This window comes from Eupeodes corollae, chromosome 3 (genome assembly GCF_945859685.1).
Source record: "Eupeodes corollae chromosome 3, idEupCoro1.1, whole genome shotgun sequence".
In the NCBI taxonomy this organism is placed as follows: Eukaryota; Metazoa; Arthropoda; class Insecta; order Diptera; family Syrphidae; genus Eupeodes; species Eupeodes corollae.
The window spans coordinates 27251964-27268793 of record NC_079149.1 but is presented as its reverse complement, the minus strand read 5'-3'; the positions used below and the strand labels follow the sequence as shown (position 1 = coordinate 27268793).

The 16830-nt window shown below is 35.0% G+C and overlaps 1 protein-coding gene across 1 annotated transcript; it reads left to right on the top strand.

Moving 5' to 3' along the window:
* The first annotated feature begins 318 nt into the window (after window positions 1-318).
* Window positions 319-1093, top strand: LOC129951415 (uncharacterized). Its single transcript, XM_056063543.1, has 2 exons — window positions 319-814; window positions 880-1093. The coding sequence occupies exons 1-2, from the start codon at window positions 377-379 to the stop codon at window positions 1039-1041; spliced, it is 600 nt and encodes a 199-aa protein (XP_055919518.1). The 5' UTR covers window positions 319-376; the 3' UTR covers window positions 1042-1093.
* The last annotated feature ends 15737 nt before the right edge of the window (window positions 1094-16830 follow it).

The window sequence follows — 16830 nt, the reverse complement described above, 5'->3', positions numbered from 1 at the left end:
ACTTAAATCTTCAACTATCGATAGGTTTATTTTTTCTATTTAAAATTCTCTATTAGCTTGGTTAAGTAGTCTCCTCAAACTTCCAAACAAATATCTTCAAATTGAAATGGAATTCATGTTATTTTTAAGAGACTAGAGCTACTTGAAATAGCCTTTATCTTTATAAGAGATGAACAATCAACAACGACACGATTATATTGACACATCACTCCAGAATATTGTTCAGCTGTTACAACATTCTCAAAAACAATAAACAACAATAGTTCTTCTAACCAACAACCGTGGTATTAAGAATTGGGTATATAAACCCCAGATTTATTATCAAAACCAACAGTTTATCAATATAGTAGATCCTATAATATCATAAGCAATAGTAATGCATTCCACACTTGTTGTATTGCTGCTTTCAGCAGCTGCAATTTCTGCTGCAGTTTCATCGGACTTTAAACCAAGCCCAAGATACCATCCAACATTGGGACTCCATCCTTACCAACCCAAACATAAAATTGGTATTACAGTCAAGGACATTACCACCACACCCGAATTCAACGATGTTGTCCAATACTTGGAATACAATTTGTCACCAAGTGACATCGAAGAAATGTTGCAAACCCTTCCAGAAGCATTCAACGCTGTAGAGTCCGCTGATGACGACGAAGAGCTTGCAGCCGAACCACGTTCAATGGGAAGTGCAATTCCATGGGGAAAAATTACTGACGCCCTCAGGAAAATGTCCAAAAACAACTCAAAATTCACTAAGGTTTTGAATTTGGTTACCGATCAGAAATTCAGAGATCTCGTTAAAAGGGCTGTGGTGAGTTTGACTTAAGACTTTCGCAAAAGTTCTACTTTAATTTTTTTTCGGATATATTCTTTTAGAACTCACACACTTTGGCTGAATTTGTTAAGGGTGTTGCTGAACATGGTTTCAGTTGGACTGAATTCTTGCATTTGATGCTTCATGCTCTCTGCTCAACTGCAACAACAATTCAACATGACAAATACTCTGTTGGAGTTTGCCAAGTTCTACAAAACATTTAAATTATGGCTGAATTTGAAATAATAAACTGAGGTTTTAAAGCTGGCTAAATTATGTTTGATGTGTCATTGTATTAAGAAAAGAAATTGTATAACTTAAGTCAAAAGTAAAATAGTTATCGAAGGTTGACAAAGGAGACAACTTGTCATTCTCAAACTTAGACCTAGTTTCTTACTTTTTTGTATCTTTTACAAAATTTCTTTTTACTAAAAATTAGTACAGACGATTGATAATGGCATCTGTAAGGATTTTAAGCGTGAAAAGGTTGCCATTGTGGAGAAACCGTATCCACATTTTATGTTATTTCACAAGGAGCTTTTAAGATTAGATTATCAGACCAAAAGGTACAAGAGACTAGACTTGACTTGCATTTTCGTTTTCAAAAAGCGACCGTCGAAGATGGTTTATGGTGATTTAGTTAAGCAGAGGTTTGAGAATTCTTAAAAAAAAACTTTTGAAGAAACGATTGGATAAGCTTGAATTATTATCAAAATGGGCTTGAAAACTTAACTTGATTGTGGTAAACAATACCAAGTCACTTATGGAATTGACAGCTTAAGTTGCAACATTGTGCAGAATAATAAAGGTTCAGGAGGGAAACTTGGTTTTTAGTTGAGTGTTATGAAGTGGCATTGAGATACATTGAATTGGAAACAAAGTTGTAAACAAACAAACACCAAGTCTCAAGCCAGAAACCTCGAAATGAAAAACGCATACCTTAAACTAAGATATGTACCACATCATTGCAGAAGTCATTGTTATACATAAGCAGGAGTAAGGCACTAATAAAAGTAAAATCTTAAACACCGAATTAACGCTCCACCAACATTTTGGAAAAACTGATAATAAAAAGGTTGGTCAAAATAATAGAAGACCCAATTCTAAACCATCAGCTTGGGTTTAAAAATAAACATTCCACAATAAACTAGAATACCTTACCTTGTCACTTTAAGAAAAACAAGACTGCTAGGCTATATCATAGATTTAGCTTAACCCTTTGAAAAGGTTTGGCGTTTGGGTCTTGAACACAAACAGCATATTGTCTTTCCAAGATAGTACTTTAAAATACGGTACAATCAAAATTACTAGGAAATAAATAATATAGATTCCGGTTTACTGCAATGAAGTGTTTTCGGACCAGCCTTGTTTCATTTATATCCAAGGGATGTTCTAGGTGATATCAGCTCTATCGTGTCCAGATAATCATCAGAGGCTTTAAAACTATACCAAATCAGAAGTAGAAACCTTTTTAATGTACGTGACAATGTTTCAGCATTAAGAAGAACTTAGTTTTATGAGCTGATGAGCTGAGAGCTATTGCACCTATAAAATTCCACTAAAGTCATCTTTAATAGTTTAGTCCTTATTGACCGGTGGTTTTAGTGCTATAAGAGTCCCACACTACTCGGTACCGATTCTTACCGAGTGTCTTTTGAAGATTTCCGTCGAATAGACAAAAAAGCATGTTTTTAATTAGAAAAATATCGGAGAACTAAGGTGACACGTTTAGTTCTTTGATATTCCCGCAGAGCTTTTACAAGCAGCTCCAACGTCATCAAGCGAACTGCTTCCTTTGCTCAAAAACGAAGTCTACACCACAGAAAGCTTCCCCTATAATTTGAAGAAGGGAATGATCGTCAAGCTCTTTAGAAAAGGAGATCTTACAAAGTGCAAAAACTGGAGAGATATTTTCGTTCTAACTGCCGTTGCCAAAATAGCAACAAAAATCATACTGGAGCCAATCACGGGACACCCAGAGGCCACACTTGATGTCGAACAGGCAGGATTCTAAGCTGGATCCTCCTGAATTGACCACATCAACACCATGCAAATGAATACGGAGCAATGCCAATATTGGTTTTGCTGGTGAGCGATGTACTGCACGCAGCTTTGTCAGGTAGCAAAGGGATCCAATCTACTTCCACATATTATTTAAAGCATTTGGATTACACCGTCGATGTTTGCTTACCCTTTCATAGAATCATGGATCTCATTCAAATGTAAACAAGTGTGGAGTTAAAAGCAGAAATCGTAAGAATGAAAAATAATTCCGGAAAAACAAAAGGGATCAGCTTCGGAACCCGACGATCATCTCAATTAAATATTTCTTCACAATCGGTGAAAAAAGTGGAGAGCTTTTAATACCTTGGAAGTATCGTCTTCATCGAAGGCGGAACCGAACAAGAAGTCATCTGCCCTAACAGCAAAAGAAAAGCGACGTTCGGTATGCTGCCGAAAATTTGGAGGAATAACTCTATCAGCTACAAGCAAGAACAAAGCTACGACTACTGTTTCACATAAATATCGAATCTGTACTTCTTCAGCCATTACGAGAAAGCTGCAAACCTTCGTGAGTAGATGTCTTTGCAACATTAAAAAGCATTTTCTGGACAGGTCAGGAACCTATAGTCGCTATTATACAAAGACGTAAGTGACAATGTATTGGACATACGCTTCGAAAAGGTAACGACGGTAAACATATTTGGTCATTTTTAAAAAATATGAGCAATTCTTCCTCTTCCTCGGTTCCTACGCTCGTTGTCAATGGCACTCCATTTGTTAGCTCTTTAGAGAAAGCAAATCTCTTTGCTAGGTAGTTCGCCGCCAATTCAACGCTGACAGTAAATGTTATGACGCCGCCTGTACTTGCACGAGTTAATGATTCTATGGGGCCTATTTTTTTTCGCACTCGTACTGTAGCGAGAATTCTAAACGATCTTAACATACATAAATCTGCTGGTCCGGATGGTATCCCCGCTATTGTTCTAAAGAGGTGTTCTTCATCGCTGTCAAAACCACTGCGTAAGCTTTTTTATCTGTCCTACTCCTCAGGTCTTGTTCCGAGCGGATGGAAAACTGCATTTGTTCAACATATTCCCAAAAAAGGAGAACCTTCCTCTACCTCTAATTATCAGCTTAAGAAATATCTCGAAGACCGAAAGCTTCTTAATGACCGGCAGTACGGTTTTCGCAACTGGTGATCTCATGGTTCATCTCACAGAACAGTGGAGCAAATCTTTACATCGTTTTGGAGAAAGTAAGATTGTTGCACTTGATATTTCAAAAGCATTTGATAGGGTTTGGCATCACGCTCTCTTATCGAAAATGCTTGTTTTCGGTTTTCATGAATCCCTCCTTCAATGGATTAGTTGTAACCTTTCGGATCGGTTAATACAAGTAGTATTAGATGGATTCAAGTCTGAAAACTACAAAATTAATGCTGGTGTGCCCCAGGGCTCTGTTTTATCTCCAACACTCTTTCTCATTTTTATTAATGATCTCCTCTCTGCAACTTATAATCCAATACATTGTGTCGCTGACGATAGTCATCTTAGCTTTTCATATTTGTTTTCAGATTCACAACTCTCTTCTTCGGATCTGAAACTGCAATGACAAAATATGATAAGCTCATTAAATTCCGACCTTAACAGCATTGTACAATGGGGAATAAGAAACCGCGTGGAATTTAATGCTTCGAAAACCCAATGCTGTCTTGTATCGTTAAAGCGAAATATACCCCCACTGCCATTATCCATAAATGGCACTTGCTTCGAGGAAACTGATCATCTCAATACCCTCGGTATGTGTATCACCAACCACCTTTTGTGGAACGATGCATACGCGATGTCGCCAAAAATGCCGCAAGATGTTTGGGTTTTCTAAGGCGATGCAAAAAGTTTTTCTCCCCCTCTGATCTGGCTGTTATAAGCCTCTTGGATAGTATTGAACGTAGAGCATTTAGATTGATTGGTGATGTAACCATCATAAGATCATTTACGTCACTTGAACATCGTCGAAATGTTTCTTGTCACACCCTCTTACCGTTATTTTAATGGTTTATGCTCTAGAGAAATAGCCAGCTGCATTCGTCCCCTTAAACAGTTCAACCGTAATACTCACGCTTTTAGGAATGCCAATATACCCTCATAGAGATTCGTTCTTTAGCCGGACTATGCGAATGTAGAATGCCTTGCCACACTCTGTCTTTTCCAACTATTGCAATATTCAGGAAATCAAAACCAATGTGCACCGACATCTCCTTTCAATCCCTCTCTCCCTTTCCTAGTGCTCACACTGTATCTACAAAATAAGGGTAATATATCCCTTTGAGGGTGCGCTTATTATAAACAAACAAAAAAAAAACCACAGCAATACAGGCCAAGCAATGCAGTGGAATCCGCTTACACAAGAAGGAAGAAAAGCTGGATGAACAAAAAGCACATGGCGCAGGACAGGAGGAACCAGCGTTACTAGGCAAGAGTTGTAGTGGATCTATGTGCTTTAAAGGGTTTCCAAAGGACTTACCAGGTCGGAGGACATTAGTAAGTAAGTAAGTAAGTGAGCTGACTACTCTGAGGGACTTCCTAGTTTGAAAAGATTGAATAAGATATTGCAAACTTGAAGACAATTCCAAATTGACGGGTTTCTAGATATGGTCAGAGCTATGGAATAAATATAAGGGTATAAAATTCCATTTAAATAAATAATTTGGTATGTCTTTTTATCAAAAGCTTTACTAAAATCTGTTTACTTTATTCTTTTTTGCTAATTGGCTCAGAGCTTAAACGTTGTTTATGATTTATTTATTTTCTTAAAATTCAAGTTCAACGTTGTCAGACAAAACTTGGAATTTTTCACGTTTGTCAAACCTTTAAGACTAATCTGACAACATTGAAATTCTATTGCTTCTCTGACTTGACAAAACATGTTATTGTGTTGAACTCCTTGAGTTCTGCTGGGATCTCAGTAAAATATCTGCGGATACCAAAATGTTTGCAAAACTTGTATTTTACCGCTAAAACAAAAACATTTTGACAGTTGACAGCCTTGAAAAGATAAAAAGGAAACATTATTCCAAAAAAAAATAAAATAGAGCAATCATTTTCTTTTGTAAAATATTATTTTTAACTTCAAAAACAAAATGTAATATTTTCCCTTCTACATAACGCTTACTTCCCCCTCCCATTATCCATAACAGAATAATTTGTTCTATAAACTTTTCACCCCTGTGGATAATATCTTACGAAAAGAAAAAAAAATACAAAATGCTTTTAAGGCTCAAATATCGCCAACACCTCAAAGAAAAATTCTATATATATCCAATTCACAATGTTCTTAAACATAAAGATATGGTCTGGTGTACTTTCGAGATTTCAAAACAAAAAAAAAACGAAAAAACCCCCAAAACGAAAATTCCAAAATTCAATTTACCCATCATCCTTTTTGCTGATGCCTTTGCTTATTTTAGTCAAAAATAATGCGTTGCAGGTCTTAAGCTGATTCTAATCTATTTTTGTCACTTTGAAGATGTATGGACTCGTTTTGCACCATAATCTAACCCCCCTTTCACACTCCCCTGTTTTCAGGACTTACCTTAAGCATTTATAAAGGAATGATACAAAAAGAAAGAAAGAGGGTGGTTTAACCATCACCCATCATATGGGCCTTAGCCTTTTCTTTCTCTCTATGACTTAAAATAACGTTGAGTTACCTTCAAATAGAAATTTAACTCCAACGAAATTTCAGCACTTTGGGGAGTGGTGTGCGCCATTGAAGAATTTTTCGGAAAGGCACAAAAGAGCCGAACTTTTTGGTATACCCCAAAACAAAAAATTGTAGTGTCAACTGGGAAATGGGAAAAAAAACTTAGAAGGACCTTTGCCTTCCTTTAGTTCTAGAATAAGGGAGGTGATTGTATTTTTTTTCGCATTCCTCGAGGGGAGCGTACCTAGGTATGTAATTTACTTAGGAAAACCAACAAAAGCTCTATTATAGAATAAAGATGAATTTTACCAAAATAAAAAGGACGGTTCTACAACAAATTGACTCGGCTTATATGTTTCACAGACACCAACATGATTTTAAGATTCCTGTGATTGTAGCATGAAGTCTTTAATTCGTTCTTTAAAGGAAAAGTGATATTAAACTGACATCGACAACAACTACAATCAATTTTAAAATCTTAAGCTTATCACACAGAAATTTAGAAGCCCTAATATTTACTTGCAACTATTAACTTTCTTCCAGAAACAAAAATCTTCAACAAATTCAAACTTGTGAAATTCTGATGTAGAAAAGAAATAATCTTGTTTCATATAGAAAATGTCATACAAAATTATGTTGCTTCTTCCACACCACATGGTTTATGTAGAAGTACGTTAAAGCAAACTGCTCTGCTAATACCACCGTAGTTGCAGGTTCTAACTTTTCCATTTGACCCCAGATGAGGAATGTCGCAGAATATGCGTTTTTATTTGCACTAAGAGTAGTGAACAAAAGTGAAACATTGCACAAGCACATCATACAAAAAGAAGTGCTTATGCTTAGCTTATATACGAGCTACGATGACGACCGATGTTATACCATAGTGTGAAGCTCTACAATATCCCTACCCCCATGTTTTGTGTCCCTATAGTATTATGGAATTCATACACTAAAAATAACAAATTTAAGAAATTTTCTCAAGCAGCTCATAGAGAAAAAAAAAACAATGATAAAAGTCCTTGTGTTAAAAAAAAAAAAAACGTTTGAAAAGTCAAGCCCGTAGAAGTTGGATGGAGGTATTTTATGGGGGGAAGTGATAACTTGGGGTGCCCCTGATTCCAAAATTTTGAACTTCAATTGTTTTGAAGTCAAGGAAGGTTCTTTTAAACCTCTTGAAACCAAGTGATCCCAAAATAGTAAAACATAGTAAGTAGTAGTTAAGAAGACCAAATTTGTTTCACTAGTTTAGTTGGTAGAATGTGGAGGGAATCCGTCATTTCTCAAGCATTTGAACAAAATTAATACCAGACTCTTTTAATTGCTTACTTTCAGTTTTGATAAGTTCCTCCTTCGTTGGATTTGACAGTTCATTAGAAGTTGTACTAATGGACCAAGTAAGTCAGCAACAAAATATATGTCGGTGTGCCGCAGGGCTTTGTCATCGGTCCAACACTCTTTTTTATATTTATTAATGATCGTCTCTGTCTAGAATTCCGAATCCAATGATATGTTTCGCTGGTGACAAATTATGACAATGATAGCATTTTTTTAAATGAAATAAGAAATCGTGTGAAATTTTAATCTTGAAAAAGTCAATGCTGGCTTTCAACATCTCGAAATTATAGGCAAGTTAATAACTGCCGAAAGGCCAAGAACTGGATGTTTTAGTTTCCTGAGGTGATGCAATCAGGCTTTTTGATCTAGAAATTATCTATACAATTTATAAACGTCCAAATCTTGAGTAAAACATCTTTGGGGATGGATCATCATCATCTGTGCTCCAGTGGCTAACTTCGGTCTCTTGTACAGTACCTTCTTTTTTTTATAATTAGCAAACACTAAAAGGGTTTTTTATACCTTTAATATGCCAAGGACACAGTGTGAGCATTAGGAAAAGAGGGAAGGGTTGGATAGGAGGTGTCGGTGTACATTTTTTTTTAAATTTCTGAACATTGCAATGACAGGGAAAGATAGAGCGTGGCAAAGCGTTCCACATTCGCGTAGTACGGCTAAAAAAAGAATCTCTGTACTTCATAGTACGGCCGAAATTGGGCTCAAGGGTAAACTGATGGGCATTCCTAGAAGCGCGAGTATTACGGTTAAATTGTTTAAGGGGAGGAATGCAACTGGCTATTTCACTAGAGCATAGTCCGTTAAAATAACGGTAAAAAAGGGTGAGGCAAGAAACCTTGCGTCGATGTTCGAGTTATGTAAACGAGTTGATGATGTTAATGTCACTAATCATTTTAAAAGCTCTTTTTTGAATACTGTCCAAGAGGCTTAAATAAGCCTAATGGAGCACCAGCCCAGAGATGAGAGTTCTATTCAAGTTTCGGACGTATATAGGTTTTGAAGATTGTAGCCAGATCAGACGGAGAGAAAAATTTCTTGCAACGTCTCAAAAAACCTAGACATCTTGCGGCATTTTTGGCAACATCGCGTATTTGATCGCTCCACAAAAGGTGGTTGCTGATGCATATTCCGAGGATGTCAAGATTTTACGTTTCGTTGATGCAAGGACAACTCATAGATAGTGGCAAAGAGGTTTTATCTCGCTTTAACGATGCAAGACAGCATTGCGCTTTCGAAGCATTAAATTCCACACGATTTTTTATTCCCCATAGGTCGGAATTTAATGAGCTTATCATATTTGCCGTTGCAGTTCCACATCCGAAGAGGAGGGTTGTGAGTCTTTAAACGAATATGAAAAGCTTAGAGTGCTAACGTCAGCGAAACAATGCATTGGATTAGAAGTAGCAGACAGGAGATCATTTATAAAAATGAGGAAGAGGGTCGGAGACAAAACGGAGCCCTGGGGCACACCAGCGTTTATTTTGAGTTTCAGACTTGAATCCGTAGAAAACAACTTGTATTGAACGGTTCGAAAGAAAATTTCGAATCCAACGAAGAAGAGATTCGTCGATACCGAAAGCACGCATTTTCGATAAGAGAGCTAGATGCCAGACTTTATCAAATGCCTTTGAAATATCAAGTGCAATAATCTTACTTTCTCCAAAACGATGTAAAGATCTGTTCCACTGTTCGGTGAGATGAACCATGATAAAACCAGTGAACCTAATGCTACGAAAGCCGTATTGCCGGTCATTAAGAAGCTTCCGTTCCTCAATATATTTCCTAAGGTGATAATTAATCAGCGTTTCCATGACCTTAGAAAGAAGGGACATTAGTGCAATCGGTCGGTAATTTGTGGGAGAAGAAGATTCGCCTTTTTTTGGAATTGGCTGAACAAATGCAGTTTTCCAACTACTCGGGACGAGCCCAGAAGAATAGGATAGATGGATAGCTTACGCAGTGGTTTTGCTAGCGTGGAAGAACACCTCTTCAGAATAATAGCGGGGATAACATCTGGGCCAGCGGATTTATGAACGTTGAGATCTTTAAGAACTCTTGCCACAGTTCGAGTACGAAAAAAGATTGGTCCATTAGAATCATATCTGGTAAGGTGGAATTTTCGGCGAACTGTCTTGCAAATAAGTTGGTTTTATCAATAGATCTAACTAAAGGAGTGTCATTGACAACAAGTGTAGAAACCGAGGAAGAGGAAGAATTCCTCATATTTTTTACAAATTACCAAAAATTCTTACTGCCTTTGGGACATTGCAGTATTTTTCTCCGTAATTTTTGGTCATGTAAAAATTTGGTCCTTCGAATATAGGAGTTGCAGGCCTTCCTGGCTTGCTTAAACTTTTCAAAGATGAACGTTCAGAATAATTGGTTACAATATTTTGTTTGATGCATGTCCGTCACTTGAAAACCACCTTAATTCCTCTTGTCTCGACCTTCTATTTCGATATTTAATGGGTTATACACAAGTGAAATAGTAAGTTGTATCATTCTTCCTCTAATGTAATTTAACCGAAACATACTCGTGCCTCCAAAAATGCCAACTAAATCATAATTTGTAATATTTCGAAGTAAAGAGCTTCGTTCTTAACCCGTGCTTCATGAATGTAAAACGTTTTACTGTCTTTTCCTGTCATTTCAATATTAAGGAACTCTAAGACAATGTGCTTACACTTTTTTTGAAACCCTCTCTTCTTCCACAGTAACTTTGTCATAATAAGGGTACCAAAGACCCCTTTAGAGGTTAGTTATTACTAAAGAAAAAGTTTGTCCGAAGATATTTTTCTAATTAACAAATTTTTAAAATCTAGCTACGCACTTGCCCTTATTTCATATAACCTTGCCAGATAGGCAGGTATAGCTTTTGTTATAATATCACCTTCATCCCCTTCGGCAGTGCGCGGCGTATTCTTAACTATTTTCAATAGAATAACTTTTGATGTCAACACTCAAGAGTGGTGTTATTCTATGTCACTTTGATGATTTATTTTTATGTTTTAAAACAACGAAATAAAAAAAACGAATTCGAAAACAGAAAAATGAAAAGAAGATGAAAGTGTGATATACAAAGGGAAAGGCAGGTCTAAAGTGCGAGAGAAAGAAACAGAGCTGCTAAAGTGGATGATGGATTTTTGACATCACACCTAAAAGAAAATTTTCTAGGTAAATGCCATTTAGATACAATAAGAATTTTGAGTTTCAATCTACGGCAAGAATTGAATGTAAGTACTGTTTTTTTTTTTAAGCTAAATGAGATTGGTATTAAGCTTTATCCTTACTTCCTGCCTGCCTTCCTTCCGTCATCGCATCATTGTACACAAAGTCTTCGTCGTCTTCATCTTCGTCGTCGTCATCATTTTCGTCTTTTATTTAGGTATAAGTTGATTCTTTCTCTGATGATTCTAAATCTCAGCCAAAAACAGAGATTGACACTTCCTGATAGGATTTAAAAAGTTTGTATGTTTGTGTGTGCAGGAAGAAATGTTCAAGGGTTTTCTTTTAAAGCAAAGAAACAAACAAAGTTAAGGAATTTACTTTACTTTTTTTCTTTAAACTTATATTCACATATTCCTCAATGCTTCTTTAAAGATTGTGTTATGTGTGTGGAGAGGTGTAAAGACATTCTTATCCTTGAAAATTAGGAACATTATTAAGGCTTTATATAGTTATACCAAATGAATATGAAAAACAATGCTTTAGGAAGAACATTGTTTGACAAGAAAGTCCTTAACTAAATTTCTAGCGGCTTATACAGACTTATATCAATAATTTATTTATTTAACTCTATTTGAAGTTTTGAAAAACCTAGAACGAACATTTATGTATGGTTATGAATCAATCAATCAATTATTAATTGGTGCTGTTTTCAAATCTCAACTCTGATATTATCAAATTCAGAATTTGAAACCGTGAATTCGTAATAAACAAACATTTCTTTAATACCGTTTTGGGTTTTGTATTAATAACCATTTTAACATTATGTAAATGCTGCAGCTTTTAAAGTTAATGTAACACAGATGACACCTTAGAACTAATGCAGAATTTTTTAAAAATAAATAATATTTTGATAACATTTAAGCAAAATATTGAAGTACAAGATTGTAGATTTGGAAAAAACATTTAGAATTTTATTAAAACAAAAAAAAAAAAATCGTAAATTTAAATAGTCTCAAAAAAGAAAGATCCGTTTTTTCACATTTTAAAAAGCTGCATCTAAAAAATCTGAAATGATAGATTGATTTTGAAGTCGGATTAAAACTAAGGCTATCAAAAATCAAGAAAAAAAGGCTGGGATGCGACCCACACTGATAACTTCCCATCCAGTCTGTCGATTTGCTTAAAAGTTTGTCTATATTTACTCGTATCAATTTTTAACAAATAAGCGTATTATTTTTTTATAGATTTTATTTTTTTATGACAAAAAAAAAAGTGTTGGATTTTAATACAAAAATTACTGAATATCGAAAACAATATTTTCTGTGAAATGACAAAAGTTTGAAGGTAATATTTATAATTTTTGAACAGCTATTTGAGTCGAAAGTAAATTTTTACCAAGTTTTAGTATTGATTTTTTTTTTTTAGTTTTATTTTTTTGTAAAAAAAACTTTCAATTCGATTTTTTTCAAAATGTTACTGAATGTTGACAATAATCATTTTTGCAAGATAAAAGTAAATTAAAGCCAATATCTCAAATTTTTCAAAAGATATTTGAGCCGAAAATCAATTTTTACCAACTTTGAGTAATACTTTTTTAGATTTTTAGTTTTTTTATAAAAAAACTGTCAATTCGTTTTTTCTCAAAATTTTATCAGACGTCAAAAACATTATTCTTTGTTGGACAAAATTTTTTGGGGATGAAATCATATTTTAGTCGTAAAATTTTGGAGGTGGCAAATTTTTTTTTCAGTTTTTTTGATTTATAAAATAAAACCCTTAAATAGTTTTTTTTTTCAAAAAATATATTTCTCTGATATCGCGTTACAATTTATTATATAAAATTTAATTCAAGGCTCTAGCGTTTTTGGTTCCTAAGATATTTAGGGTTAACCAAAATTTTCAATTTTTTTAAGGTAAGGACGACGAACAAAACGTCACGACGTATAGACGTTCGGACGTACAGACGTACGGACCTACGGACGTACGTACACACACACGCACAGACATCTCTCTAAAAATCTTTTATTTCGACTCTAGGGACCTTGAAACGTAGAGAAATGTCAACATTTTTAATTTGACAAATCGGACCCATTACAATAACTTCCTACGGGAAGTTTATAAATTTGATTGCCATCGACAGAACTATATTGACCAGTGTAATTCTTTGGTCAATTCAAAATCTGGTCATCTATAACGTTTTTCGAAATCAAATCGTGAACTTTTAACACCGCTTCAACGGGAAAACCGATTGTGTAACGATTTTGGCACGAGCTGTCTTGTTGAAATTACATCATCGGTGACTCTATCTATAACATCTAATTTGGGTTAAACAAATTTAAGAGCTATTTTAGTAGGTTACTTACGAGTAGCTCTAAACTGAGGCGTTTCGAGAAATAGGTTTTTTTTTGAATATCCCGCTTTTAGGCCAGCTTTACTTTTGAAACTAACACCTTTTGACATTTGTTAAGTTTAAATAAAATCAATAGTAAACCGGAATAAAATTTTCAAAATTTACTGCAAAACTTATGAAAATTTGTTGCAGAAATACTGCAGTATTAAAAAATAAGGAAGCATAACAGTCCGTAGAAAAACTAAGACCTAATCACTTGCAACGCTCAACAATTCCTGTATGATAGTCATTTCGGTGATAGAGGGGATCTAAACTTGTCAAATCTAGAATCGAATCTGAACCGCTAATTTGAGAAATCACTTTTTATGAAAAGTACTTCTCTTGGATTATTTGTCAATTCCTCGCAACGGGCAGTACCAGTGATTAAGTTTTAGTAGCACAAGCATAACAGCCCTACGCCATAAGGCATAACCATCACACCACAGGTAGCATTTACGAAAAATAGGTACATATGTCGTTTACTTGTCGATCGATATGCAAGAAGATTATGTACATTTTTATCGGAAAAACATTTGCAGTTCTGAGGCGCATTTTTATCTCGAAAGCTTATTTAGAATTGCGACTTTTGTGGCTCGGAAAATCCCAGAATGATTGTGACAAATAAAACTAAGTGGCGTGACTGAACGTTACTTTTTAAAAATCTTGCTGCTATAATACTGAAAAGATCCCAATACCGAGCTCTCATTAGTAAGTTTTTACGACTAGAAATACATCCAATATAACTATGGGCACGCTGCCACATGAGTAACGAAACACGAAAAAGTAGCCATTCAACAAATTTTCTGAAAAGCTGATCAAAATTGACCCCAGATATTTTGATACATTTCTCTCGATCAATACATTTCTCTCGATAGATTCAAAGCTTTAAATGTGGAATTGTTCTACCTGGTCTTTGAAAATTTCATAAAAATAGTAGCCGAGGCGTCCATTTCGCTAATATTGTATTTCATAATTAAGACAGAATTTGTCTTTGCCTACTATTCGTTGTGATTAATTGTGTCCTGTTTTTAGAAATGGACAAGATCTTGGAGGCATACAGCCTCGACTATAAAAGATGTTGTTTGTGTGGTAAGCCGCATTAAGCAAATTCAATTTTAAAATTTGGTTACCGACACATGCGAGTAAATTTCTGAAAAAATTATTAAAGCTCTGACGGAAAGTATCGTTTTCAACCATTGACCGTCGCGTCGTTTAATTATAAAAAGATGAACAGTACCATGAAAGTGTTAAGAATTTACTTAAGACGTATAACTCAAGAAAAGAATGGGATTCATATCAAGGACGAAGCACAATCTTTATTTGATATACCTGCATGTAAATGTGAGAACCTAGATTCGTGTAAATGTGCGAAAGATCTTAAAGTGCCAATTTTGGAGAGATAGTTTTTTATTGATTAACATAGAAACCGAAAAATTACCATTGGTAATATTGACATTAAAACTTCTATAAAAACACCAAGAAATAGAAGCAGATTGAAAGCAGACAGCAGAAGCACTTTCATGAGCATTAGGCTTATTTGTGTAATAATATTATGTTGATAGAGTTTTCATGTGATGAAGAACCGGAGCTTCAAATTGAAGAAGAGATATCTTCTGAAATGGATCCATCTACATCATCGGCAAGACTGCCTGAAGATAAAACTCACAGGAACATTTTTAAATCTTCGATGTCTACTGTTGCTTATAGCGTTGATAGATACGGAGGCGTTTCAGATAGGGTTACAGCAGTAATCGTAACTGCAACACTTCAAGACATTACAAAGAAAAAAGCTGATAATGTTGTAGATTGAAACAAAACAAGGCGAGTTTGCGAAAAGGAAAGGAATTTTCTAGTCAAGTAGCCTTTAGTGAAAGAATATCCGTTTGGACTGTATTTTGATAGAAGAAAGGTTAAAACTCTTTCAATGATAGATTCTTCTAGAAGAAAAATCGTTTCCGAGGAGCATATAAGTCTAGCCAAGGAGCCAAACTTCGAATACATGGGACACATTGTCCTTATCGAGCGGAAAACCTATCAATTAAAGAAACCAGATAAAAGACTTCTTAAATGAAAAGGGTGTGGACTTAAATAAGTTTGTTGTTGTTGGATGTGATGGAACCGCTGTCGATACAGACTTCAAAGAAGGTGTAATAAGATGCCTAGAACAACAAAGACAGAGACTATTGCAGTGGTTTATTTGCCAACTACACGCTACTGAACTTACATTGAGACACTTATTTTAGAATCCTTGATAGTGTTAAGACTGGACCCCGAAACTTTATGAGACCAATCAGAAAAGACTTGCGTTTAGTAGATTTTAAATCAATGAGCTGTGAACTGCCAGATATATTGAATGCAAACGATCAAAGCACCGATCAATCATACCACTTTCAGATTTATACCACTAATAACTCTGGGGATAAAAATCTTTCGAAAAACAACCCGGTAAATTTTTCATTCCAGACGGCCTAAGACGGCAAATAGAATTCTGAATTGGAAAGGAATGGTTTTTTAGGGCATCCACAATATATACTACTTGGGATGTTAGCAGACGAACGGGAATTAATATAGATGTTTGCTTTAAGGAGAATTCTAAAATGAAGAGGCTCGTCGTATTTTGGTTTAAGAATATTTAAAAATCCAGACATCAATTTCAATGCAAAGGACTACATCGATTTAAGGGGGTATTCTGGTCTAGAGACATGAATTTTAGGTAATTTTTGAAGTGCTGTAGAAAAAAGCAAGCAACAATTTTACCATCAATTTTTGTATACATTATTTATTTACATTTAGGAAGAAGAAAAAAAAATAAAAAAGTAAAAAAAAAATAAAAATTCCGTTAGTTATCAGCTGATGAAGTGGTGCGTCTCAAAAATTTGGGGCGTGACCATACCCACGATTTTAACTCTCCTAGAAATCTGAAATCAAAAACTAAAAATGATTATTAATCTACAATAATGTCGCAACGTCTGGAACTACGGAAAAGTTACAAACATTATTTTTTACAAAATGGCGACTGTCTAAAGAAAAATAAAAAAAAAATTACCATTTTTTTGAACATTCTTCGATTTGTTAAAAATAGTAAAAATGAAAATTGGGGCATGGCCGTAGTTCCGGACGTAGACAAGTCCCTAAAGAAGACTCTCTTAAAATTTCAAGTAAATCGGTTCGGCAGAACCTGAGAAATCGTGGGTATCAGATTCAAAAAGACAGTTCTGAGAAAAACGCGTTTAAAGTACCCATTATGTCTTTTGTTCTATTAGTTGCAGCCCAACCGATTTGGATGGCTGATCAGCAAAATACTTATTTCTCCGAAAATAATTTGAATTTGGGGAAATCCTCTCGTAGACATATTCTTAAATAGTTAAACTATGAAAATATGAAGAGAAAAAAAAAT